The sequence below is a fragment of the Diplodia corticola genome (genome assembly GCF_001883845.1).
Source record: "Diplodia corticola strain CBS 112549 chromosome Unknown scaffold8, whole genome shotgun sequence".
NCBI lineage: Eukaryota > Fungi > Ascomycota > Dothideomycetes > Botryosphaeriales > Botryosphaeriaceae > Diplodia > Diplodia corticola.
Genome location: NW_017971487.1, coordinates 436084 through 463290, shown reverse-complemented (window position 1 = coordinate 463290; position 27207 = coordinate 436084). Strand labels below are relative to the sequence as shown.

The 27207-nt window shown below is 57.8% G+C and overlaps 7 protein-coding genes across 7 annotated transcripts; 5 read left to right on the top strand and 2 right to left on the bottom strand.

Annotated features, from left to right (window-relative positions):
* Positions 1-883: 883 nt before the first annotated feature.
* Positions 884-2392, bottom strand: BKCO1_8000155 (uncharacterized protein; the record flags this gene model as incomplete). Its single annotated transcript, XM_020279253.1, has 2 exons — positions 884-1738; positions 1796-2392. The coding sequence occupies 2 exons, from the start codon at positions 2390-2392 to the stop codon at positions 884-886; spliced, it is 1452 nt and encodes a 483-aa protein (XP_020133460.1).
* Positions 2393-5243: 2851 nt separating this feature from the next.
* BKCO1_8000154 (phenazine biosynthesis protein) lies at positions 5244-6263 on the top strand (the record flags this gene model as incomplete). Its single annotated transcript, XM_020279252.1, has 1 exon — positions 5244-6263. The coding sequence occupies one exon, from the start codon at positions 5244-5246 to the stop codon at positions 6261-6263; it is 1020 nt and encodes a 339-aa protein (XP_020133447.1).
* Positions 6264-8086: 1823 nt separating this feature from the next.
* BKCO1_8000153 (ribosomal protein s17 protein) lies at positions 8087-9265 on the top strand (the record flags this gene model as incomplete). Its single annotated transcript, XM_020279251.1, has 3 exons — positions 8087-8424; positions 8479-9025; positions 9080-9265. The coding sequence occupies 3 exons, from the start codon at positions 8087-8089 to the stop codon at positions 9263-9265; spliced, it is 1071 nt and encodes a 356-aa protein (XP_020133443.1).
* Positions 9266-11067: 1802 nt separating this feature from the next.
* Positions 11068-13747, bottom strand: BKCO1_8000152 (dna replication licensing factor mcm2; the record flags this gene model as incomplete). The annotated part of the gene is made up of 3 exons (XM_020279250.1): positions 11068-11310; positions 11380-13589; positions 13642-13747. 3 exons carry the CDS (start codon positions 13745-13747, stop codon positions 11068-11070), a joined length of 2559 nt encoding a protein of 852 aa, XP_020133445.1.
* A 508-nt stretch (positions 13748-14255) lies between these two features.
* Positions 14256-16116, top strand: BKCO1_8000151 (metaphase-anaphase transition protein; the record flags this gene model as incomplete). The annotated part of the gene is made up of 3 exons (XM_020279249.1): positions 14256-14335; positions 14405-14459; positions 14539-16116. The coding sequence occupies 3 exons, from the start codon at positions 14256-14258 to the stop codon at positions 16114-16116; spliced, it is 1713 nt and encodes a 570-aa protein (XP_020133367.1).
* Positions 16117-17961: 1845 nt separating this feature from the next.
* Positions 17962-18548, top strand: BKCO1_8000150 (uncharacterized protein; the record flags this gene model as incomplete). Its single annotated transcript, XM_020279248.1, has 4 exons — positions 17962-18039; positions 18162-18298; positions 18361-18444; positions 18497-18548. The coding sequence occupies 4 exons, from the start codon at positions 17962-17964 to the stop codon at positions 18546-18548; spliced, it is 351 nt and encodes a 116-aa protein (XP_020133368.1).
* Positions 18549-19936: 1388 nt separating this feature from the next.
* BKCO1_8000149 (adenylate cyclase) lies at positions 19937-26872 on the top strand (the record flags this gene model as incomplete). Its single annotated transcript, XM_020279246.1, has 4 exons — positions 19937-20085; positions 20475-21147; positions 21375-26663; positions 26723-26872. The coding sequence occupies 4 exons, from the start codon at positions 19937-19939 to the stop codon at positions 26870-26872; spliced, it is 6261 nt and encodes a 2086-aa protein (XP_020133224.1).
* Positions 26873-27207: the final 335 nt, after the last annotated feature.

The window sequence follows — 27207 nt, the reverse complement described above, 5'->3', positions numbered from 1 at the left end:
CGGTCGCCCATCGTCCATCAAAGGTGGGCTGCCTGGCTGATCGCTCGAGTGCGCTCATGAGCCTGTCGAGCACGAGTGCTGGACCCATGTTTGCTTCTTTCTGCATGGTCGAAATAACTCCCGAGCAGCACGCGACAGGGTTCTGGATATTGGCTGAAGAATTTCCTCTTTCTTTCCGTGCTACAACATACACTAAAACTACTCTTTCGTGGATTAGGCGACGTTTCTTGCCAGAATCTTCCAATGCAGGCAAACCTGAAGCTGCCCATCATCATGCCGTGTCTTCAGACCATCTGCATGACCAGCTGTACCGTTCCGGCCGTTGACTCCTGCTCGTCCGCCCAATCCGTGACCGTTGCCCCTGAAACTGCCCCAGTCCCGCTTCAAACCAATCCCAATGAGCTCAATATAGACAAAGAAGCAAAAGCGTCCAGCTGTGCAAAATACCCCAAGACCCCGTCCCAGATCAGACCAGATCAAACAAAACTCCGTAGACCGCCCTCCCCCATGGTGATGAAACAAAAAAAAGGATATTTTGCGCCTCGCGAGGGCTTCCCTTTTATTTACCAAGCGCCGGCAGCCGTGGTGACAATAGGAAATCAAAAAGGAAATTCGGCCTTGTGAAGGCTCTGTAATCCGCTTCTTGCGGGAAAACAATCCATGCTTTTCAGCCCACCCGTCCGGATCCATGTGCGCCAGGTATCAAAACGGAAAAGAAATGACAAGGAAGGTGATGATGTGTGGTGTCGAGTGATGTGAAGGAGGGTGAGTGACCGGCGCCGAATACGTGGACGTTCCGGAGAAAAAGTCGTTTCGGTTCGTGAGATTCGTGAGATGCAGCCTAGCTGCCTCCAAGACAGTACGGGTTCCCGACTTTTTGTGTTTAGATGGCCTGGCCAATTGGGTTTGCTTCCTCGTAGGCCATACGTTGACGCTTCATCTCTTCGGCGTTGAATGGCTCCGAGACGCTAGTCTGCCTAGAGTCGGTCAAAGTCGCGCCGCTCATGTTCCGGTACTTGAACTCGTGCGCGATAGCGCCCAAAGACCTCATTTTGCGAAGCGTCCTCGATTTCTCGGTTTCGGGCTTGTCGGCCTTCTCGGCCTTCTCGGCCTTCTCCTTTTCATGCGTGGACAAGTCTCCGTGCGTCTTCTTGCGAGACAAGCGGTGCAGGACTCTGTTGATCCTGACTCGTGTAGGAGTCTTGGGCTCCGAAAACTCAAAGGAGCTAAGCTGCTGCTTGTAGAAGCTGCCGTTGGAGCTATCACTGCCACTGGTGGACGGCCGCTTGGTCATCGCAGAGCCGAAGCTGACGCCCGAATCAACCTGCTTGCGTCCCTTGCGCGGAGGGAGGTGCTCCACCGAAGGGGACGAGGGGATTTCGGGAAGCGGCGTCCGAGGAGGCGCGTACGTGTCAAGGTCAACTCTGGTCTGAATAGTCTCTGCCAGCTCGATGACCTCGTCGGCCTTCTGCATATACTTGTTCATCATGTGTGCGGTGCAGGACCAGCCATTGGCTTGGCCCTCCTTGGCCTGCTCCATGATGAGGCGGTCGATGTCGGCCATGCCCCTGCCAGGAATCGAGTTGATGGTCTTGAAGAAGTCTTTCCGCTGAGACTGGACAATCTCATTCGAGATGCCATCGGGGACGGATGAGGGAATAGGGGGCCAGAGTGTGTTCAGCATAGCCATGCAGTTGTGCTTGTCGAACGGTTGGTTCTTGATCTCGTGAACGAGAATCTGAGATGGTCAGCCTATCTGCCGTCGTCGAGGATCGTGGTGATGAGGTATACATACCCACTGGCGGAGATGCACGTAGAGCCAGGCGTACAACTCGCCAAGGTACTTCTCCTTGCGGTTGAGAATGTTGAACAGTCTGATGATGGCCTCGTCCCGGGATACCTTCTCTTCAATCGACTCCCAGGTCTCGATGTCCACCCTCTGCCACATGTCCTGGACCATCTTTTGCCTACGCATCTCAATGTCCTTCAGGTAGTCGAGGGCGGTGAGGGCCTGCGAGAAGTTGACACGACCGAGCTCTTCCTGGCAGTAGGTCTCCTTCACAAACTTGCGCACGAAGACATAGGGCAGCGAGGTCCTCTGGAGGGGCAGCTGCGACATTTCGGTCTGCAGGATGCTGGTGAATTCAGGGACGCCCTCGATGCCCTTGGCGTTGGGGGGGAGCGAGTGCTGGCCTCGCGAGGCGCAGTTGAGGATGTACATGGTGCGCAGCGGGAGGTCCTTTCCTTCGGTTTGCGAGTAGAGCTGGGCTATCAGGTTGTCTTCGTGCTTGCGATCCGAGGCCATGGAGAGTTCGGAAGGGGAGCGGCCGTGGGCCTGGCTGGCCATGACGGCGCCGACGGGGGATTTGGACGAGTTTCTTTGGGAAGCCATGGTGTTCCGGGGAGTGGTGGGGGAGCGAGGGAGAGGATCAGAACATCCGCGGCAAGACAGGCTTTTGACGTGGGTAGTGACGTGGGTAAACAAGCGAGGGTGCGGGCGGCTCAGGGAGCTGGAAGCGCAGCCACGGTCAGCAAAGGTCTGTGTTGTAGGCTAGCGGCCGCAAGGAGCAGGCGCAGCGCAGCGCAGTGGCATGGCCGCACGTGGTGCTGTCGCGGGGCTTCGTGGCACGTCCAAGCGCACGAAGCGCCAGGCGCGCGGCAGAGGGCGGAGTCTGCACGGCGGTGGGGCGTGTCTACATACCTGGAGCGGGCGGGATGGTGCTGGGGTGAGTGCGCGGTGCTGGCGGCGGCGGCGGGCTGGAGAGAGCGGCGGGGACAGGCCGGCGAGGTGGTAGTAGTAATGAGCGGCGGGCTGATGGCAAGAGTCGCATCAATGCGGAGGCAAAAGCGAGGCAAGGTTCGGACGGGGCGCAGGCGACTTTTGAGCGCGACGAGGAGCGACGGGGAGCGACTGTGCAACCGGCCGTTAGAGTCGAGAGCCTCGCACCTGCAGGTTGCAGGCATGCCGCGCCGCCGCCAACGCCTGCCCCGTTTTTGCCCAAGGATCAAGGGATCAGCGGTTCCGACTGACAGGAACCGGGGCTAACTCGTCTGTCGGGGAGCATGGCTAGCACATCCGTGCCCGGCATGCTGCAGCCCGCCGCCCGCCGCCGCCGGCCACGCCCAAACCCCTGCCCGGAAGCGTCAGAAACAAGAAAACCCCCGGCGCGCACGCTCGACACATCGGGCCCGGCGACCCAGCGCACGCGGCGCGATCCCAGGCCAACGGTGCGGCGTGCTGCGCGACTCGGCCGCACGGCGCTCGAGTCGCTGGCAGCGTGGCTGCGAGGGCCACCGCGCCGCTGCCCACTGCGGCTGCAGCTGCGTCTCGCGCGCGCGCCCGGCAGTGCAGCGCACACACCGCGCGCAGCTCGTTTTCGCCGGCGCTCGACGCGACTCTAGGGCCTGCTGGCCTGCTGGCCTGCTGGCCTGCTGTGTCGCGCGCTGCCCGGCCGTCGTACGCGCTGGGCGCTGGCGGCTGGCATGCTGGTGGTAGGTATTATTGCTTATTGTTGCTACGGCGGCGAGCCTCCGTGCGGGCGCGCGCGCTGGCTGCCCCGGCGTCCGTCCGCGGCCAGTCTCCACATGTGATGATTTTATGCCGACCCTGTGTTTATTGCACGCGTGAGGAGGGCCCAGACGGCCAATCACGGGCGAGTCAGGCAAGCCTTGCAAACGACCGCGCCCCTGCAGCGGCCCAGAGCGACGAGCCGGGGGCGCCATCGGCTGCGCGGATGGGCACTAGAGTCGATCGGGTCGGCGTGCGGCGGGTTGGCCACGCTGCACAGATTCTATTTCCTTTCACGGGCCTCGCAGTTCATTACGTGTACCTGCGCCGCTCATCAGCGCAGACTCAGGCTTGCAGAGCAGCCTCGGAGCCTCACTCGTATCGCATCGCATCGCATCGCCGCGCCCGGCCGCCGAATGAAAGGGACGCGCCCTCGCTGCGCCGCGAGTCGGCCTGGCTCACCACCACCGCGAGCTAGGCGCACGCAGGGCTGGCAGGCTAAAATGCCGCGTTTGATCCGTGACAGTCGCCTCCACGACTCGCCGTGGCCGCCTGCTGGAGCCCGCTAACAGCAGAGTTTCACGTTTCACCATGGCCGGTGGGCGGTGATCGCCTCGCTCAACGCCTGGCTCAGGGGAACCACCTGCACCTCTCCAGGCCACGAGACCGCGGAGCATCAGAGGCCCGGTGTCGCGGATCGATATATGGGCCTTGGTACGACGGCGTGCACCTGCTCTCTATTTTTGCCCGCCGTCCGCCGTCCACTTTCCAGCGGCGCGGATACACCTGGCCGCGCAACCCGATTGCAAGGTCCGCTGGTATCCATTCCGTCCCGGCCAGGAGGTGAGGTCTCAGTCCATGGGGAAGTGCCCAGTGCGCCCAGGGCTGCCAATCGTCGTGCCTGCAAGCCGTTGGGCGCGCCTCGCCCGCCCGTGAACGTGCCTAGGTTCGTTCGTTCCTCGAGTCGCCTTCCTAAACGGGCATGTTCGGAGCTTGTCCAACCAGCGCTAGCTGCACGTCTGCCTATGCGCGTTGCCCCGGCCAGCACCACCAAACGGGCGTGGGCGTTGACGCCCTATCTGGCACCGCACGCAGGGTAGGACGAGCGCTCCACCCGTCAATATCAATGCTGCGCTTGCCGTCGCTCGTCGCGGAGGTGACACAGCCAAAACTACCGTTTTTCCGGCATCGCGCGAATCAGAAGCCGCCGAAAGGACGGCCTGTCAAGAGGCAGCCTCGCAGATGATAGACGCCCTGTGTAACGGTAAGCTTAAAACGGTGACGCCATGACGGGAATGCCGTTCAGGGGACCTTGGCACCTGGCACTGCCTCCAGCATTGCGAGCACGAGACACGAGCTGAAGACCTCAGCCGATTCAACGAGACTCCCTGGTGTTCTGAGCGCCATCAGCTCCCCCGATTGATCGAGGGAACGCCGTGGCCTGACCGCCCACACCGATGGCCAAGGCCGTTGACGGCTGTGCGGCTCGCCGCTGAGTCACTCTGCATACCCCGCCACGAAAATTGCATCACATACGACCGTCGGCTAGGTGGCACGAGGCATCCTTCGCAACCTCACACGCTTGCCTATCCTCTGCGATCCTGCAGCATTCCACGACTACCGGCAACACGGCTGGACAGGTCCGTGCGATTTCCGGATGGAGTTGAGGTGTTCGTCCGAACCGGCGGCGTATTAGCAATCCGGCGCTGTCCACCAGCTGAATACTTCGACGGTGATGCCAAGCACAGCGATCAGTACTGCTACTGATGCGTCCTCTAGCATGTCCTCGGGCCTGGGAATGCCCCCTATGGCCGCGACCCACCTTCGATATCACACCCTTGACGTTTTCACGCGTCAAAGATTTGCCGGCAACCCGCTTGCCGTCGTCCAAATCCCCGGCGACGTCGCACTGAGCCAGGGGCAGAAGCTGCTCATCGCCAGGGAATTCAATTTCTCGGAGACAGTCTTTCTCCACGAGCGCCAGGGCGGCGAAACCACATGGAAGATTGACATCTTCATCACGACGGCGGAGATTCCCTTCGCGGGGCACCCTACCATCGGGGCGGCGTGCCTTGTCCTCTCCCAGATGCCTGGTTACGCCGACGCCGCGGGAATGATTCAGGGCAAATTCCTCACCAAGGCCGGTGAAGTCCGACTCAAGTACTCCACGACTGAGGGAACTGCTACGGCGGACATTCCCCACAATGTCCACATCCACCGTGGGACCCTGTCTCGGCCTCGTCTGCTCGAGATGCAGCCGTCGATAGCGATGCTGTTCTCGCCGACGATGCCCCGGGTGCCGGAGCAGATGCCCGTGGTTTCGATCGTCAAGGGAATGACATTCGCACTCATCGAGGTCGACAGCCTGGCAACGCTGAGTGCGGCCGTGCCAGGAGCGTTCGCGGTCGACGTAGCGCTGGACAAAGACTGGGACCAGTCGTTTGTAGCGCTGTATTTTTACTTTCGTTTGCCAGACTCGGCCGACAGCACCAGGAATCTTCGAACAAGGATGATCGAAGGAGGGCTGGAGGACCCGGCGACAGGGTCCGCCGCTAGCGCGCTGGCCTGCTTCTTATCGCTCGCAGAGGGCGTGACCGGGCAAAGGCTCAGGTACGGCATCACGCAGGGGATGGAGATGGGACGGACGAGCGAGATAGGCGTGCAGGTCGCGCTGGGCAAGACGGAGAGGGAGGTTGAATCAGTGCAACTTAGCGGCGCCGTGGTCGAGGTCATGGAAGGCAGGCTTGCGGTGTGATGGAGCGCCCCATTGGCGGAGTTTGGCGAGAGCGATGACGGAGCTCAAGGGCAGAACCAGGGCATGGCGAGATGATGAGAGGTGAAAGCCGTGCCACAATCAATCAGCACGACCACACGTGCCTTATCCCCCACGCTCGTCACGGGCTCAATTGCAAGGCGCCCCATGGTGGTGGAAGCTGCTACGCATGGGGGCAGCAGCGTCAGTGCGTTGCGTGATATTTACCTCCCCGCACATCACTGCTGGTCAGGGGCGTCCTTACCGAGCACCGGTGTCTCCAAAGCCGTGGCTACCGGGCCCTGTCGATATTGGTTACCACGCGCTTTTTTATTTTTCCCTGGTCGCTGTGGAGCAGCGAATTTGGTCCGCGAGTCCCACACTCCGATGACGCCGATTGAAAGAAAAAAATGAAAGAGCCTAGCACCCACATGGCACTAAGGGCCCCGCTCGGTGGAGGTTGCGGTGGACGACGTGCGTCTAGGCGTAGCCGGCCAGCGGGCTTGCGTGCGACCTCACCCCAAGAGCGCGACGGTGGCAGCGGCTCCGGTGCCGCTTGCCGCATCAGGCAACATGCTCCTCGCAGGCGACCTTGCGGCACGTAACGGTACGGCGGCTTGTACTCCACGCAGGGCGGCGGACGGCCAGGCATCGGGCGGCGGGCGGCGGGCAGCCTCATGGTGACGCCTGCGGTCGGCAAGCAGCAAGATGGCCAGTTCGGGCTCGTCAGACACCAGTCTCACAGGATCGTCGCCGGATGGCAGGTTGCCGGAGTGCGATGGGCAAGATGGAAGTAGTACTACTAGTTGCAGCGGCAGCGGCTAGTCAGCCAGGCACCGGGCAGCAGGAAGCCGAGCAAGCGGCCGAGCTCAACGACCTAGGTACGGCGCGGAGCAGGCCTCAGCGTTCCGCCATGGCGAGCGGAGCGCGGCCGGCGTTGATTTGTGGACAGGCGAGGCGAGGCAGGCGACTCAGGCAGGCGAGGCACGCTAAGTCAGCAGCGCCTTCTCGACCGGCGGCGGGCCGCCTTCCACACGCGGCAAGAGCAGCTGCACGGCGGGCTAAGCACTGTCAAGACTGTCAAGACTGTCAAGACTGTCAAGACTTGCTCCCAAGCCACCCGAGACGGATGCGCCTCATGCGTCGCCCGGCCAGGAAGGTTGCCGGCGCTGGTGCATACCGCCCGTCATATCCAAGGAGTTGATTAAAGGTCATCGGCCTTCAGACGCGTGCGGGACGATCAAGCTTTTACACGAGAGGAGCGGAGCGCGCTGACTAACCGCGCCCAAACCTTAATGGTCTCAGATCGGCCTCCACCACCATCGCATCCCACACAGTACCCGTCTCCGTCAATGCCTTGCCGCCCGCCTCTCCCCCGCAATTCTGCCTCTGCACCGCCAGCCGCCAGCTGCACACGCCGCCGTCGCCCACCGCCTGCCGTGCTCCGTGAGACAGCTTCGCCCTCATGACCGGTTTCATGCCATATCGCAGCCTCTGCGCCGCATGCCGGCGCTTCTGTCGCGCATGAAGACGCCTCCAGGCACGCCCGCCATCTCAGGCTGCCAAGGGTCTTAAGGACCGCATCCGCTGGCTCCAATCCCTTGCTTCTGCCCACAGTCCCATCCACTCCGCAATTCTGACTTCAAAGAGTTGCTCATTGGAGGCATTCGCTCCTTTCCCCCCGCTTTCTTCCTTTATCTCCAGACTACGTTGAGCGTGTCTGCCCCATTTCGCTTCTTATCCTGCGTCTTTCCCGCCAGTCGGAGTACGCTCTTTTTCTAATTTCTATTCACTCTCCAACTCGCTACTCCTCCACTCGAGCAACCATGCGTTTCTCCGAACTTGCTCTCATGGTCGCCGTTCTCGGCTTCACAAACGTCCGCGTCGCTCGCGCCCAGGGCGGCTTTGGTGGTTTCGGCGGCGGTGGCTTTGGCGGCGGTGGTTTCGGCGGCGGCTTTGGAGGCAACAACGGTGGTAACAACGGCGGCAACCAAGACAACAGCGACGACAACAACAACGGCAATAACAACAACGGCAACAACAACAACGGCAACAACAACAACAACAACAACAACCTTGCCCTGGACCAGAACAACGTTCAAGATGCCTCCCAATCAACCGGTCAAGACGGCGGTGGTGATGAGGGTCAGGCCGACTCGCAAACGTAAGAGACGACTTTCTACCTTGGCGAGAGAGACCGCATCTAACAATGTGACAGAGACGACGCCAACTTCATCAACTTCTGTTCCGGCGAGACCCTGACCAACGGCCAACAAGTTCAGGGTGGTTCTTGCAACGGTATTGTCATGGGCAAGATTCCCTCGCAGGACAAGATGGTCTCCTCGATGATCATCTCCCCCCAACCCGGTCAGGACATTGAAGAAAACCAAGACTTCGACATTCAAGTGCAGATGAACAACCTTGCTGCCGGCTCTTTCACCAACCCGGACAATACCTACTACGCCGCTCCGCAGGATCTCGACGACAACGGACAGATTATCGGCCACACGCACGTTACCGTCCAGGACATGGGTGGCTCCATGACCCCTAACCAGGCCCTCGACGCCTCCCAGTTCGCATTCTTCAAGGGTATCAACGATGACGGCAACGGCCAGGGTCTGCTTTCTGCTAGCGTCGACGGCGGCCTGCCCGCCGGTGTCTACCGTGTCTGCACCATGAGCTCCTCTTCCAACCACCAGCCTGTTCTCATGCCTGTTGCTCAGCGTGGTGCTCAGGACGACTGCACCAAGTTCACTGTTGGCCAGGTACGTGTAACCGAACCTCTAGCTACTGTCACTAGATGACTGACGATTCTTCAGGGTAACAACAACAATAACAACAACAACGGCAACAACAACAACGGCAACAACAATGACAACAATAACAACAACAACAACGGTGGCAACAACGGCGGCAACAACGGCTTTGGCGGATTCGGTGGCGGCGGCTTTGGTGGATTCGGCCGCCGTGTCAAGAGGTTCTCTGAGCGTGCCTTCGTCGCTTAGATGGACGTAATGGAAGAATGGTCTGGTCTGATCCAGTGTAGTAGGCATGCGAGGCTCTGCCAGTAAGATACTCCTCGGTGATGGGCGGAGAAGGGTTTGGAGCGGGACTTGAGAGACCTCTGATGTTGGACACAGCGAGCCGGTTACCGCTGGTATTTCCTCATCGGCTCTCGTGGTACTTTTATGACAATTTAACTTGCAGCTTTGGGGCTTATTTCACGACTTTTTTTCTTATAAGGAAAAGGACTCAATGGTTTTTGGTTGCATGATACACATATAGCCCTGGAGATTTGGTGGTTCCTGGTTTTTAGAGAAAAAATGCAGCGTGGTCTACCTCGTTGAAAGATGAATCTATTCTTGTTCTAGCCTGACTGTCATTTTCTACTTGGACTGCTCCCATTGTCTATTTCATCAAGGCACGGAATTTCTCCGGGCTTATTGGGCTGCTTGGGCCAAGAATTTTGAATAGTTCAACGGAATGAGAGCCGAGCGACACTAGATTACCTTCGAGGAATCTGCTTTTGCGGAGTCGGAAGTCTTGCACAGAGTGACAGGAAGTTCGCTGCAAAAGCGGGTGTGTACTGTGTAGTCCAAACATCCTCCTTGCCCTCTCTCCTGGTAACCTACTCCGGCAAAAAAAAAAACCCTGCTGCCTGTATGCTCAGCCATCCTGTCTTGTTAGTCGGAACCCCATCCATCCGACGTTGCGAGGGTGCATAATATGAGACGCCAACGGTGCGAAGCATTGTGGAGCACGGGGTGAGGCAGCGCCGTTGTATGTACGGGTATAACCGATAAAGCTGCCATGGGTCAACCGCCAAGCTTTCAGGGCTGAAACCGTTGATGTGCAGGGGCGTGTCTGAGATTTTGACTCAAAACCCCAGATTGGAACCGAGAGATTGCATTAGGCGAATGTCGCATGGAGCTCGCAGCTTGATCAAGATTGAAAGAAGCGATCTATAAGTGGAGGGCTGCCCCGCTGCCCGATAGTACATGGATGGTTATTCGAACCTGGCATCATCCGGTGCTTAGCATGGACCAGCTCAAGGTAGTCAGGGATGAGAACATGAGAAACCCCGCAGCTCTCGTTCTTATTTGTCTTGACTCTGCGACAATCTGGGCTTCTGAAAGAGATTGTAGCATATTACAAGCAGATTGGCCAAGTATGTGCTTAGATCGCTTCAAGAGACTGACTGTAGAGGTACTTGACGGCTGCTTCTGGTGAACAGGGTATGTAACCGTAAGGCTGGTCGCATCACCAGGATGGCTGTATCCTTCACCCTAACAGTCCAGTTGAGCAAAAAAAGAAAGCCGGAGCCGAGCAGGGCTCGCCAAACAGTGATAGAACCAACGGCATGATTATGCATTTCCTGAAATAGTATGCGATGTACTGCATTCCCTGGCGATCTCTTTCGCTGGTGCAAGATAACACATCCTCGAGCCAGCGATTTCTTCAGGCTCCTTAACGCCCTTCCGGGGCTAACGCCCGATCCTGCCATCCCTTTTAGTTCTCGGTATGAACACCATGCGACACAGTTGGCACGTGGTCAGTGTGATGTCACTACCCCTGTCTATCACCACCCCCTGCTGGTATCATACTTGTTGCTACGACGGTCACGGCTCTGGTCTAGCCATGCCACGTACCAAAACATCCACTCCATCGTCTCTTCCTCCACATTTCCGGCCTCCACAGCCATGCAGCCTTGAGCTTCTTGGTGTGCGCCATTTCTTCCTTCTTTTGAATTCGACAGCCTCTCGCCGACAGAATCTTCAACTGCCTTTGTCACTGGATCGTTGCCGCCTTAGGCGTTGACCCTGACCTGAGAGTTTCTCGAGCTTGGGTTCCGTACTGCACCAGGACGGGCCAGGGTGTACTTGGCAAAGGCCCTGGCGAGTGCCTTCTTGCAGGACACCTTCTGCGAGGCGACGAACGAATCGACGGCCACAGCGATGGCCCGGTCAATGTCGGTTGAGTTGCAATAGTCCGAGAGACGCATTCTCGCAAACGCCTCGCTAATACGCATGATGGCCTCGAGGTGGCGGACCTGTTGCATCCGATTTTAGCATCGTTTCGGAAAGTAGCCTGTGATGTGGAAGGCAGGGTTTTAACTTACTGTAATGGGGTATGCGCCCGTTGCGAGGGATTCACGACGCATGTCAGCGAACAACCTGGCAACCTTATCCTGGTCTATTTGGTACAACCTGGGGACCACCTTCTCGCGCGCGTACAAGATGTACTTGCGAAGCAGGTCCTGAGGGATCTCACCCTCCCTCCCTTCTGCCGCGTCGCCATCTTCATCGACGTCCATGGAGTTCGGGTTGGCAGCAGCGTTGACGGGATGAGCGCGGCCGTGTGAGTTGACGACAAAGTTCGCCAAGCGCTCGTCCTCGCTGGGGTCCACCGTGTCACGCACGACACAAAGTATATCGAAACGTGACAGAATTGGCTCCGTCAATTCGACGTTCTGCGAGAATGGGATGGTGCTGTTGTAACGACCTCCGATAGGGTTTGCTGCTGCGATTATGGCACAACGGGCGTGCAGGGTAGTAACGATACCAGCCTTGGAGATAGAAATGGTCTGCTGCTCCATGGCTTCATGGATCGAGGTTCTGTCCTGGTCGTTCATCTTGTCGAACTCATCAATAAGGCAGGTTCCCCTATCCGCAAGAACCATAGCACCACCCTCGAGCGTCCATTCACTGGTCATAGGATCGCGGCGCACACTGGCCGTAAGACCGACAGCACTAGCACCCTGTCCAGTAGCAAAAACTGCCCTGTGAGCAGTCTTCTCAACATACTTGAGAACCTGCGACTTGGCGGTACCGGGATCACCAAGAAGAAGCACGTTGATGTCACCACGAATGGCGTGCTTGCCCTGAGCAAGTTTGCTGACGCCTCCGAAAAGCGACAGAGCTACTGCAGTCTTGATGTCCGTGTGGCCGTAAATGCTGGGAGCGATCGAGTTGATAACCTTGTCAACAATCTTCGGGTCCTTGGAAAGAGCCCGAATCTCGCGTTCATCCTCTTCAGTAAGACGGAAGCCGGCAAGTTGGTCATGCGACTTTGCGACATAGTTGGCCTCAAGAATTGTGGCAAAAACGGGGAAGCCATTCTTGTTGTTGAGCTGGGCATCGTAGTTGTTGCGGTACACACCCGTAACCTCGACTTCTTCTCCAGGCTTTGCAGAGTCAATAAGATCCCAAAGCAGAATTACCTCGCGATGACGGGGCAGTCTGCCTGCCGGAACGGTACCGGGTGATTCTTGAAGAGTGAGCTTCTGGTAATTCCGGTAAACAGTTCTCTCCGCATTCAGCGTGAAGGGACCCTTCGATTGGCAGTTTTGACAGAAAGAAATCTTGACCTCGACGTTAGAATCCTGCGGGAACGGTCCGAGGGTAACGCCACACTTCGTGCAGTCGAACTTGACATATTTCAGTTGAGGGAAGACGCCGCTGCGGCGAGTGACGACGCCACTGACGCGCACAAGGCAGTTCAAGTGGCTCTGGCGGAGCTGGCGGAGGGTGTATTGGACAGGCAAGTCTGTGATGCGAACGTGGATCTCAGAGTGGATCCGCTCATAGTCAGGGTAGTGGAGCAGCGTGACATCCATCGCAACCTGATCAAAAATCTTGAGCATTTCAGAAGGTGCGTTGGCAAGGAAGTAGGCGAGAGTAGCCTTCGACTCGGCGAGGTGATCGAAGGAGACCTCTAGAGACTCGGCGTTGACTTCACCAAGGGTGCGGATGCGGGTGCCGTAGACCGAGGTTCCGTGCTCATCCGTATACTCAGTCAAGAAGGACTTAAACTCGCGTGCAATTGTCTTATGCACCGCAGGTTGAGCAACCCAATCAGTCAAACTGGAAGCCTTTACGTCCTGTAGCGCTTCAAGCGAGAGCTCCTCATCCATAATGTTGGCGTCTAGGTCCATGTCATCCTGATCCTCGTCGTAGCGGTGTCTGCGGCGGCGCGGTTGCCGCGACAGAGCGCCAATGTCGTCGTCATCGTCTTGTAGATATGCTGCGGGCACCTGACGCTGCCGAGCTAGTTCTCGATCACGGCGGTTCAGGCGGGCTTCGAGCCGTCTCCTGGTAGCCATGTCCATGGTTTCATAGTCGCCCTCATCGTCGATGTCTCGCTGGTCATAGGCATCGGCCTCACGGTCGCGGTAATCCCTCTCGAAGTTGTCGGCAAACAGGTCAATGCCAGCCTCATCCTCGGCCATCTCGTCGGCATCGTCAATGTCGCCGATAAGGTCTTCCTCATCCACGTCTAGGGTGTCCTCAATGTCGTCGCGCGGGATCACGGGCGGCGAGGAGGCAGGCGCTGCAGCTAGAATAAGCAGATGGCACTTCACTTCGGGTTCATCCGCACTTACGGCTGGAGGGCGGCAGCTGTCCCGCAGATGAAGGAATGTCATCGTCGGGCTCGCGGGACCGCTTGCGGCGGTTTGCCCTGGGGGTGCCGCGGTTCGCGGAAGACATGCTGGGACGCAGTGGTGAACTGTCCCGGTGTCAGCGCACTGAGGAATCTTTGACGACGGCGCTTCGACGGGTGCGTAGAAGGCCCGAGCGCATCTGGCGGGGCGGGATTATTACCTCATGGGGTATCTGGTAGGTGACAGCCGAAACGCGCGTTTGCGTGATGGCAATTCTTGAATTGGGTGGGGATGGAAGAGGCTGGAGGGAGTGGTGCAGTGGCTTGTGGGTGGTTCGTGCAGCTGTGAAGTAGAGGCGGGAGAAGTTGAGCAGGCGCGCGAAAGACGCGAGACGCGTCGGCCAACGAGAAGGCGCGTCTTGCCTAGCCCTGGAACGGAAATGTGAGTGGACCGGGGTGGCACGGAGCAACATGCGCGTCGCATCGCCGCCGCTGGGCAGCCGTGGCTCATCATCATAATCCATCTCTTTCCCATCTTTCGCTGGGGAACAAGTCTCCGCCTGCTGCAAATTCGCGCGTCTCCTCCTCTCGCTGCCGCTGCGCGTCTTCGCCGCCATGGCTGAGGATACGCCTCGCAAGCCGTCGCGATCCGACACGATCTCACAGCATTCCCACACATCGCAGACTGCGCAAGAGTACGTCATCGCCAGCGCCCTCACGTATGACAACCTGGGAATTGTCTTGCTGATGTAGAAGCGATGCAGATTCATCAATAGCCAACTTCAGCTTGAAGCTGATGCACGCGAGGTCCTTCCATATGTGAGCCTCTGCTTCCTCACCATCCACAGCCCGCTGCCAAGGGTGGAGCCGGAAGCTTTCAGATACTGATCTATCATAGCAATTCGATACTTGCTCGCGTCCTCTTGGCCCACTGCGGCAGAAAGCCTGGTCCTGTCTGACCTGCAACCCTCCTCCCGAAGACCCCTCCGAACCGTACACGCCCGCTGGAGTCTGTTATTCCTGCCACGTTTCTTGCCATGGCGAGCACCATCTCGTGGAACTTTTTGCCAAACGCAACTTCGTATGCGACTGCGGTACCACCCGTATCCAGTCAGACTGTCCATGCACGTTGCGAGTCAACGAGGATACCGGCGTCAAGGGTGGCGTTCGCGCCGAGAGTCCTGCCCCCAGCAACCATTATGATCACAACTACCGTAATCGCTTCTGCGGATGTGGTCAGGAATACGATGCGCACCAGGAGAAAGGTACCATGTTTCAATGTCTCGGACTGGGCACTATCGAAGATGGAGGGTGCGGAGAAGATTGGTGGCATCCCGAATGTCTCGTAGGCCTACCCCGAGACTGGTATGCGAAGGAGTCCAACAAAAAGTCGGAAGAGCACACCGACAAGGATGCCAAAAATGATATTGGGAATGGAACCGCAGAGAAGGTGGATGGCGAAACGGTTACAACCAATGGCATCGCGATCGATGTGACAAACGGAAATGCTGCCGACGTTGGCGGTAGAGACGAGTTCCCAGATCAGGAAGACGCAGCCGATGAGGATCCTCCCCTTCCTCCAAGCTTTCCGGCCGAAGACCTTTTCGAGCATCTGATCTGCTACAAATGCGTAGAAGCGTTTCCGTGGATCAAGCGGTATGCAAGCGCTCCCGGATTCCTTCCCCCCGTCTACCGCTCAGACCGTAGAGATGCCACTAGCGACGAACAAGTGGTCACAACGAATGTGGAAGCTGCGTCTGTTTCTTCTGCCGCAGTTCCTGCCGAAGAAAGTTCAAAAAAACGCAAAGCATCCGATGCCGAAGATAGCGATGGCGATGTTGACCGAGCACATGAAGCTGCCAAACGACAACGCAACTCTCAAGAACCAGCAGCAGCCACTATGCTCGCAACTTCAGAGGCACCAGGTAACCCCCGATCGACGCAAGCGATCTGCCACTACGCCAATCTTCCGCCAGCACCAAACGGTCGGTTCTCCCTTTTCCTCAAGGAGGATTTCAGAGACCAGATCTGCCGTTGTCCGTCTTGTTTCCCGCTCCTGACCCAGCACCCTTATCTCTTGGAAGAAGAGGACATGTATGAGCCGCCTGTCTCGGAATCTGACGAAGCCGATGCTCCGGGCACTGGCAGTGCCGGTAGTCGTTCTCTGCTTGACCGCGGTGAGGTTGCGTTATCAAACATAGACCGGGTGCGGGCCATCGAGGGCGTCATGGTTTACAACCACTTGAAGGACAAGGTCAAGGACTTTTTGAAGCCATTCGCGGAAAGCGGAAGACCTGTTGGGGCTGAGGATATCAAGGCGTATTTCGAACGCTTGAGAGGTGACGATGAAGGTATCATGGCTGCCCGAGGCGATGCTGAGAGAGGCGGCGAAGGACGTAAGGGCAATGGTGATGGTGACGGAAATGGCGGTCCCACGAGAGATGAGCAGCGCGGTGAGTCTTGGCGGAACCTTTGAATTTAGTAAAGGCTGTTGCTAATGTCCCGCAGGTTACTGATGGACAGTAAAATCTCGGCGAGATTACCGAAATACCAACTGTCGTTGAGTGCTCTTCTCGATTTTTTCCCTTGATGCAGCCTCAGGGTCGGGTGAGGTTTGGCTGGCTTGCACCGGAGAAAGATTGGAGATACCCCTGGAATGGCTGGCAAACGTAGTTGTATAATACCCCTTCTTGACGATGAATAGCTTAGCCGACAGTTTATGGTTCATTCTGAATAATCGCGCGCCTCTCTTTGCTGGCATTCTTGCCGGAAGGCGAGCCGCCATAATATATCCGAAATGGTGCAAGCTACTAAGAGAAAGCAAGTTAAACTACGGCTCGTATGGTACTGAGGCTTATCTGAAACGCTCCGTTTCCTTCTGCACAGCTCTATATTCAATTCTTCGTGACGTTCACTAATCTAGACGGCCTCCAATTTGTTCCTTCGCAAACCTGTTAGGACTTGGCATCTTGCTGTGATGAGCTTGCTGTGTTTCTGCTGTGGCGATGGTATCAACATTGTCGTACTGCTCGCCGTAACAAGGTGGAATCACTGTTATTATGAATGGGCACAGAGGATCGTATAAAGACAACCCAAACATTATCAACTACCCCCGATAGCCTTACTTCCACTCTTTCACAGGTACGGTTTCTGATAGGTAAGCACTTTGAATTGCTCAGATAGCAGTAGCACTTGATAAAGTGGGACAATGGTTCCCAGAGATAGTTCCACTTATAAAGCGTCTTTCGTGAAGAGCACAATTGACTATGTGTGAACGTCTGAAGAGGGGTCCTGTGATATGCGAAGAAGCTGTTTAGTTGAGCCATCAGGAGACATGGGCCAGCAAGCGGCCCTATCGACTAAACATAGGAAACTGAAGTTAAAATGTGGTTGCTTGGCTAGGTACGTGAGTGAACGGACCCTAGCTCCCGCGAGTGTGGCGCCGTCCAAGAACAACACCGTGCGAACGGATCAATAGGTTCAGCCTTCACTTCAGTAAGTGGTGGTGTTTGTCATAGGCTGAACTTCTCCCTGACTGAAGCGATAAAGGCCCGCACCTTCAGGAGTATCCTCAGTCTCCACCCTAGCCTTGTCGCGAACGATCCAGCACATGGACTAGTACGTTTCGTTGAAGATCCTCTTGACCGAGTCAGGCAAGCGGAAAGGGCGTGCTGAACTCGGATCTCTCAGCTTCGGAGGATTTACGAAGGGATGTGCTCTTGAGGCCTGAATTACCCGAGGATCTTCAACCTCAAGGAGAGTCAGTGACACACCGGCCCGAAAGGGAGGATTGCATGCCGCAGAGAATTTGTCGCTGAGGGGATGTGGTGTTGTGTTGTCAGACGTCATTGTTCCGGAAGGAACGGCTGGGTTGATGCGTGGCTAGCCGAGCTGCCGGCTGCCACAACGACCGCGTTTGGCTCGCAAGCAAGGAGTGGCGTTCTGCGCCTGCCTCTGCCTCAGCCACGTCTTGCGTAGCTCCCGGCGTCCCGCTCCGGGTGAGGAGAGCTTAGGTCCGCATGGAAAGGCTGGTGAGAGAGCGTGCCAAGCCGGCCGGCGGTGATCAGCGGGAGTGAGAGGCATCCCTGGCAGCTGAGCAGTCAGCGTGCGCCTCCACCATCAGCTGCTGAGAGAGCTGCCGTGTTCCGGCCTGGCGCCCCAGGGTTGCGCAAAGTCAGCGGCCGTCAGCGGCTTGGACCCTGGGAATGTCGCCTGTGCCGCGCCCTCTTTCTCAACACAACCCTCCGTCTACAAAACAGTGCGCTTCTGCCAGTCCTCGACCGTCGCTCTGCCGGGCTCCACAGCTTGTCAGGCCTCCAACATGGGTTCCTTCACCCAGCTACTGCCACTGCTCATCCTGCTCGTCGTTGTCGGCGTCGGCGCCTGGGTGGGACTTCAGGTAAGTTGGAAACACACTGCCAGAGCGAGCAACGCGACGATCGCTGGTCGCATGGACCCCCGAATCTCACCAGGCCATCTCCCCGGCCCTGATCACTCAGGCTAATGACGTCGCCGGCTCAGATCTACGTCTACACGAATGAACTGGCCGACAGAGGCAAGAAGAAGATGGAGAAGAAGAACATTGTCGTCTCCAAGGACGGCATGAAGGTAGGGGTCAAGGAGGTCAAGGACGAAGACTACGCCGACAAGACGCAGAGGTGCGCCGTGCCCCCGAGTCATGGTGGAGCAATATGCATGCTGACTTGGCTCTCGCGCGCAGCTTGTTGGTGAAGGCCTGGTCGTACACATCGTTTCCGGCCTACAAGAGCCGCCTCGGGTGGATGAAAGAAGCGGAGCCCCCCAAGTAAGTTGGTCCTGCGCGGGTAATCGTTCAGCCACGGGCTGACCTGGCGTAGGTCGTCATCGAGGGCGAGGGCGAGCTCGAGCGGCGTCAAGGCGCGCAAATGATTTGCTGGGCAGGACGCAGGTGGCGACGAGTGTTGACTGTAAGCGTGCGCAAACAGCCGCGCGGCATTTGGCTCTGGCTGCTCTTGGTTACTGAGGGAGGCAGCCTTGGCCAAGGCTGTCTTGCCGCAAGCGCTGGGTTCCTCGAGGAGGGTCTGCTGCGTCTAGCGCTACGATATTCGGAAATGCCAGGAGTATCAGCAGTTTCAGTCTCCACTACTGCAGCAGCTGAGGGCCCGCGACGCCGCGGTGCGGAGTGCAGCGCAGTGCAGCGCAGTGTCGAAGCTGCCAATCTGCGGGCCCATGTGACTTGACACGCTGCGCTGGCTGCTGAGCGAACCACATGGGGAGGAGGCGTGGCTGGCACGCTGGGTCGCGGCACAGTTGGGCGCGCTTTATTATAACGCCTCCGCTCTACATGCTGCAGCCCTGCGGGCAGTGGCGGGCCGATCTTCATTCGCAGCAATTATCAACAGGAGCCTCCTCCGCCACGGTGTTACACAGCACAAAGCAGCGTGCGGCGGGGTGTGCGGCAGCAAGCGAGGCGCGGCAGCGAGAGCGAGGCACCGAGGGCACAAGGACGCGCGGGTCAGTGGGAGTATCTCGGGCGGCTCGTTGCGAAAATACGGGGCAGCACTGTGGCACCGCGGCCTCGGCCAGCACCTACCCATGCAGAGCAGCAGAAGCAAGCGGTGCCCGGCCGGCTCCATGGCAGCGCCGCCCAGGCGTGCAATCAGGCTCGGGCGGCCACAGAATCGAGGCGCTGCGAGCTCTCGCGGCGGCGCCACGCGCAGGCTAAGGGTCGAGAGGTGGGGGCTCGTACGGGACAATCGTGCGCGAGGGCTGTGCGCAGCCAGCCGGACGCAAGCTCGAAAGCGGCGGCGAGACTTGGGGCAAAGCAGCACGCGGCGGGCACAGGAATGCCAGCCGTCCGAATCGGGCGCTGCGAGCAGCGGGCTGCCCAGGGCGGCGGTGCTGAGGCCGGGTGTCGCACGCTGGAGTCGCGCGCAGTGGTCCGCATGCGAGACAAGAGCTGCCCTTTGTGAGAGAGATGCTGATCGTCCGTGACGGGTGGTGCCGTACCCCCAGCAGTAGTGTGCTTCTCCGCCCATCTCAACACCGACCACAACCTGCATACCCTGCCCGCCCAGCGCTCACCCACGCCCTCCCCCATCCCGGAGCCGCCTCACGCCCGCCTGCCCACGCGCCCGCCGTCCGCCGCTAGTCGATGCCCGCTTCGCACCGCCCGCGAGAGCTTCAATGAAGCTCAGGTAAGGCCAGTCGCGACCCGGTGGCCCTGTCGCGGTCCGCCTCGACTTCCTACCTGCTTTCAGACCCCGTCTCGCCCGCTGAGCCCCCTGCTGTGAGACCTCGCCGCCCCGAGCACGACAATGACGAGGAAGGAGGAGGCCGGCCGCCATGGATCGACGGAAAGCTCTGGCGCCGAGAGTTGGCGATCGCAGGACACCGTCCGCGCAAACAGCCTGAGCGGCCGGCGACGCGGTGCGCCCATCAAGGTGAAGACGGACAAGCAGCAGAAGTACGTGCGCCCCGCTGCCTTGGCTTCGCCTGCAAGACGCCGTGTGCGAGGAGGGTCGCGTAAGAAAATGTGAGGGTGGCCAAGCTGGTGGAAGCACCCCGACGTCCCAGCGGTCTCTGCGCGCGGCACCGCCTGCGTCCACTGTCTTGCCTTGTGCAGACGAGGCCCGCGGCGCGCTGCTGTCTGGCGGCCTCGAGCCCAGTCCCTCGCTCTCGCCCACGGTCCCGCGACCCGGGGTCGATGGCCGGGAAGCCCGGGGGAAAAAGCACAAAGATGTCGTCAGGCGGCGCATTAGACCGCGGCCCTCCACGTGCCCAAGCCCTTTCCCATCGTCTCACCCACGCCGTCCCGTTCGATGCCCTGGTCCAGAACTGACTGAGCGCTTGCAGGAAGGACGACGACGACAAAGATAACGAGATTTCGCCGGGCACCGCTACCACGCCCGAATTCAAGACGCCAGACTTCTCGAGCCACAAGGGTCCCGGCATCCCACCATGGGAGCGTCGCCGGGCAGCTGACTTCAGCAACTATCGCAAAGACCTCGCTGTTCTCGAGCAGGCCGGCAACGGGGTGCCGTCCATATCTCGCGTCCCCCCTACCGCGTCGGCGTCGACCCCGCCCTGGGCCAAATCCAACGGCTCTGGAGACATGCCCAACTCCATCTTCTCGGGCAGCTTCTACAACGACTCCAACGAAGATGTGTCGCAGCTGTCGCCCGGCTTCCGCCCCGGCTCGGGCCAGGCCGAAGAGGGGGGTTATCAAGGGGAAGATAGACGTCCGTCCGTTGCAAGCGCGACCACAGTCAGCAGTTCTGGCTCGAAATCAAGCATCAGTCGGGGCTTTCACAAAAAGCTGCAAGGATTTTTCGGAGATGAATTCAATAGCTCCGATTCGAGGCAGAACTCACAGACGAGTCTGCCAGAGCGGCAGCGAAACCGCAACAACTCGCTGCACAACACACATAGAAGTAGCATTGGCAGCCGCCCGGCCTCTCCCGCCAGCTCGCGACCGCGGACGCCGCTGCCTTCGAGCGAAGTGACGCCGTGGGAATATCAGGAAAAGGTGAGTCGGACGCCTCTGAGAGCTGCATGGATCTCGCTGCTGCCGCGGAGAGGGTTTCTTGGCATCTGGGAGTGGCTGGACGTATGGCTGGGCTCAACATGGAAGCATGTGGGGCAGTACATGGTTCTTCGAATCGGCAGCCACTAGTCTGGGCCGCGCTTATCTTTCGATTGTCGCGCTGTCGTTGCTTGTTTCGGCAGTCTTGCCTATATACTAACATTGGCCAGACGCAGGACACGCCTTCCACCACCACGACGGCCGCAGACGCGCAATCGATAAGATCGGCCAAGGGATCGCATTCTCACAAACTCCCCTTCCATGGACATCGGCACCACAGGAGCAACGACGAATCAAAGGCGCCCGACCTCGGGCATGGGATGCCGCTGCGCCCCGTCGCCAGCAGAGATGAATCGTCGAGCAGCTACCGGGGTCGCACCGATTTTAGCATTCGCTCAGGGCTGGCGTCGGCAATGACTTCGACCAATGCATTGGTTCCGCGGTCCAGCAGTCCGACCGGCAGCACAAAGTCGAACAAGGAGCCCCTCGGCTCGAAATCGCCCGGCAGTGCAATGGCCGGCAAAAGATCTCTTTTCGACAAGCTGCGTCGCAAAGACAAGGCCGATCGTGCCGCAGAAGGTCTGAGAGATCTCCCGTCATCGACCCTTTCGCTTCAGCAAACAATGAGGTCTAACAAGAGCGACAAAACAGATCCACGCGACCTGAAGAGCGGCAAATTTGTAGTCCAAGCGTCGGCTGGATCATGGGGCCAGCCCTACGTGTCGTACGACAAAGGGAAAAAAGAAAGCAGCAGAATACCCTTCAAATCGAAACGCCCCCAGCAAACGCCTGAGGGCCCTGTCGGGAAGGATCCAAACACCGCTGAAGCTGATGCGACAGGGCACGAGGCGCTGTGGAACCTGGACACTGACCTGTCGCATATGGAGGGCATCATAAACCCTCAGCAACCGCCAATGACACCACCGACGGGCGACGTATATGCTGGTTGGCCCGACGATACCGCTCCGCCCAAAGAGAAGGAATTGGAAGAGAAAGGTGTCTGGGACGCCCCTGACTCTTGGGCTGTGAAACGCGCCAATGACGAGAACGTCAGTCGTTTGCAAGAGCTCGACGAGCAGGGCAACCCTCAAAAAGAAGAGGTCGACCCCGGGCCTCCATTCTGCGTTCGCATCTTCCGAGTGGACTCAACCTTTGCTGTCCTCTCCGTCCCTCTCAACACAACGGCCGGGGAAGTGATCCAGATTCTGGGCAAAAAGTCTTTCTTGCAGGATGAGCTCGGTAATTACCAAATCATAATGCGCAAGCACGACACGTCTCGGCAGCTGGAACCAAACGAAAGACCGCTCGTTATCCAGAGGCGTCTGCTCGAACAGGCCGGATACTCCGAATCGGACAGATTGGAAGACGTCGGGCGGGAAGACAACAGCTATCTCTGCCGATTCACCTTCTTGCCGGCCAAGATGAGCGGTTACTCCAGTCTGGAAAAAGATCCTGGATTCAGCAAAATGCAGAAGTTCAGTCACATAGACCTTCAAGGCCGGAACCTCATCACCATCCCCATCACACTGTACCAAAAGGCCACGGAAATCATATCCCTTAATCTTTCTCGTAATCTCTCCTTGGACATCCCGAAAGATTTCATTCAGGCTTGTACAAATCTCCGCGAGATCAAATACACGAGCAACGAGGCGTGGAGGTTACCGCCAAGCTTGAGCTTGGCAAGCCGCTTGACGATGCTGGACATTTCCAACAACCGATTGGAACAGCTCGAGCACGCTGAGCTTTGGAAATTGCAGGGCCTCCTGAGTCTCCGGCTGTCGAACAACAAGCTTACACACTTGCCCAAGTACTTTGGGTCCTACCGTGCGCTGAGGAGTCTGAATCTCTCGTCAAACTCTTTGACTGAGTTCCCTGATTTCCTGGGCGACATTCAGACACTGGTTGATCTGGATGTCAGCTTCAATTCAATCGAAGGCCTACCAAAGATTGGTCAATTGGTTTGTCTGGAGAGATTGTGGGCCACGAACAACAAACTGCGTGGTTCCTTCCCGGATGATCTGAAAAACCTGTCCAACTTGAAAGAAATCGATGTGCGCTTCAACGCGATCGACAGCATTGATGTCATGTCCCAGCTTCCGCGACTGGAGTATTTGATGGTGGGCCACAATTCGATCTCAGCGTTTGAGGGATCCTTTGCGAAAATCCGCGTCTTGCACCTCAACCACAACCCCGTCACCCGATTCGGGCTTAGCGGACCGGTGTCGACCCTGTCAATACTCAACTTGGCATCAGCGAAGCTCACGCAGTTACCAGATGACCTGTTCCTGAAGGTGCCCAACCTGACGAAGCTCATCCTTGACAAAAATCATTTTGTGTCTCTGTCGCCGCAGATGGGCAAGCTCTTGAAGCTGGAACACCTCAGTCTCGCGAGAAATAACATCGACCAACTACCGGCCGACATTGGAAGGCTTACGGAACTGCGCTACCTGGATGTCAGAGAAAACAACCTGAACGATCTTCCGAGGGAGATTTGGTATGCTCGGAGGTTGGAGACTCTGAACATCTCTTCGAATGTCCTGACAACATTCCCGAAACCCGGCCCGCCCAATCCGGCTTTCCAGGCGGCCGATTCCCAGGTTGACGGGGCCCCAGGAACTGCACAAACCACGCCTGGACTGTCTAGCAGCCCAAGTTTTGAGGACCTCGGCAAATTGGAGGATTTCGAAGCACGAAGGCCAAGCCAGAATTCGGGCCAAGGGCTGCTCACTGTCAGCTCATCCCCAGGTGCTCAAAGAAGTGGTTCAGTTGCTTCAGGGTATTCCTCTAGCGGGAGGAAAGCATCGACCACTTCCAAAACGACAGATGGGACGGTGACACCAGTCACCCGCAAGGATTCAAGCTTATCTAACCGGATGGTTACTACCTTCGCCGGCTCCCTTCGACATCTATTCCTTGCGGACAACCGACTCAATGACGATGTTTTCGACGAGCTGGCCCTCCTTCCCGAGTTGCGAATCCTCAATATCTCGTACAATGTCATCTACGACCTTCCTCCCCGGACCCTCCGCAGATGGCAACATATAACGGAGTTCTATCTTTCCGGCAACGATTTGACTTCCCTCCCAGCTGAAGACCTCGAAGAGGTGACATCGCTGAAAATTCTTCACATCAACGGGAACAAATTCCAAGTACTTCCTGCCGAGCTCGGCAAAGTGGCCAAGTTGGCCATCCTTGATGTCGGCAGCAATGCGCTCAAGTACAACGTGTCCAACTGGCCCTATGATTGGAACTGGAATTGGAACCACAACCTGAGATACCTCAATCTTTCGGGCAACAAACGCTTAGAAATCAAGCCTCATGGCGGGTTTGCAGGCGCCGGCGGCTACGGACGCGAGGGCAAGGATCTCACGGACTTCACCTCGCTCACGAGCTTGCGCGTCCTGGGGTTGATGGATGTCACGCTGATGGTCCCGTCGGTGCCAGATCAGAGCGAGGACCGGCGAGTACGAACTGCAGGCTCGATGGTTGGGACGATGTCTTACGGCCTGGCGGATACCCTGGGGCGGAATGAACACCTATCGACCATGGACCTGGTCATTCCCAAGTTCCGGAGTCACGATGACGAAACACTTTTTGGCATGTTTGACGGACAGGCTCTGCCGGCCGGCGGCTCAAAGATTGCCAAGTACCTTTACGACCATTTCAAAACTCGATTCTCTGACGAACTAGAACGGCTCCGACCTAACGAAACCCCGGCGGATGCGCTCAGGAGAAGTTACCTAGGCCTAAACAAGGACCTCGCGGGGGCAGCGACTCAGTCACAAGACAAGGCTGGGGTTGTCCACCGCAGCACCATGCCTAACTTGAGCGAGGAGGACCTGCACTCCGGCAGTGTTGCGACAGTCGTGTATTTGAAGGAGATGGAGCTTTTTGTCTCAAACGTGGGTGATGCACAGGCCCTCCTGATCCACTCGGAGGGCAGTCACAGAATCATCACCAGAAAACACGACCCGGCAGAGCCCGGCGAGCGCACGCGTATCAGGGATGCTGGAGGATTCGTTTCTCGCCAAGGAAAGCTGAACGACGTCCTGGAGGTCTCTCGTGCTTTTGGATACATCCAAATGTGCCCGTCAGTCATTGCCGCCCCGCATGTGTCACACATCACTCTTCGCGAGTCTGACGAAATGATTCTTGTGGCCTCTCGAGAACTTTGGGACTACCTGACTCCAGACTTTGCGGTTGATGTCGCCCGCTCCGAACGCGGAGACCTCATGAGGGCTGCGCAGAAGTTGAGAGACCTCGCCATCGCATTCGGCGCCACAGGCAAAATCATGGTCATGCTCATTGGTGTCAGCGACCTGCGGAAGCGTGAGCGCGCGAGATTCCGGACACACAGCATGTCCATGGGCCCCACTGGCTCCCCTGATGAGCTCTTCCCCTTCCCGCGGAGCAGGGGCAAGCGCCGTGAGGTGGTCGGAGACCAGAAGCTCGCCCGCCTTGATTCAGAAGTGGATGCCCCTACCGGAGAAGTCAGCTTGGTGTTCACTGACATCAAGAACTCGACCCTCATGTGGGAGACTTATCCAACGGCCATGCGGTCTGCCATCAAGATGCACAACGACGTCATGCGCCGGCAGCTGCGACTCATTGGTGGTTATGAGGTCAAGACCGAAGGTGACGCGTTCATGGTCGCCTTCCCAACGGTAACCTCGGCACTTCTATGGTGCTTCACAATCCAAAGCCAGCTTCTGGACGTGCAATGGCCTCAGGAAATCTTGAGCAGCGTCAATGGACAAGAGGTGGCCGATGCGGATGGCAACATCATCTTCCGCGGTCTTTCGGTCCGCATGGGTATCCATTGGGGCACGCCGGTGTGCGAAGTTGACCCAGTCACAAAGCGCATGGATTATTTTGGTCCCATGGTCAACAGAGCATCCCGTATCTCATCCGTCGCGGATGGTGGTCAAATCACAGTGTCGTCGGATTTCATTGCGGAGATCCAGCGTCTGCTCGAGACCCACATCGAGTCGGATCGGTCTGGCAGCCTGGACGACTCTTTTGGCGATGATTCTCAAGCCCAAGCGATCCGACGTGAATTGAGGTCGTTGAGTAGCTCAGGTTTCGAAGTCAAGGATCTCGGAGAACGTAGGCTGAAGGGTCTTGAGAACCCTGAGTACATCTACCTTATGTATCCGCACTCGTTGGCATCGCGCCTCGTTGTCCAGCAACAGCGCGCCGAAGCAGAAGCAGCAGCGAATTCTGCCATGGCCGGGACCAAGATGGCAGACTCGCAGCTCACAATCAACACGGAGGATGTCTGGGCGTTGTGGAACGTGTCGCTTCGCCTGGAGATGCTCTGCTCCGCACTCGAGAGCCCCGGCAGCACGCAGCTGAAGGCACCCGAGACAGCGCTGCTCGAACGCATGAAGACTCGAGGTGGCGAGATTACGGACAGGTTCTTGATCAATTTCGTCGAGCACCAGATCTCGAGAATCGAGGTAAGCAACTAGCAGCTTGACCTGGCCCTTCACATACTGATATGACTTTTTTTTTTTAGTCTTGCATTACGACACTACAACTCCGCCACACCGTCCGGCCATTCGGTGGGGGCATGCTCCAGCAGGCCTGTCCCATGGCCGACATATTTTCCGAACTCAACAGTCAGCTGGAAGAATTGCGCTTACTGAAAGCCGTCGCCGCGGCGTGACGGCGCTTATGATATGCCGAAGACGACGGCCTAGTCGCGCCATCTTCATCAGATGAGGCTGCATGTAGAACATAGTGTCCTTTTTCCGCGTTGTCCAGCGAAAACAAAATACCTGTTACCCTTCGCACGAATACCTTCAAACCCCCCGTCCACCTTCAGACCTCTTTGATCCTCATCCATCCAGCCGTCTCCCGTCTATCGCAGACGATATTCTTACCACGCAGAAAAAATAATTCTTCGTCCGCGACTGTTATTCACTTCACGACATCAACGATTGTTGCGCGTTGTTTGACAAGACTTTTATGGCGTGGTCTGATTTCGGTTGTTGTTTTCCA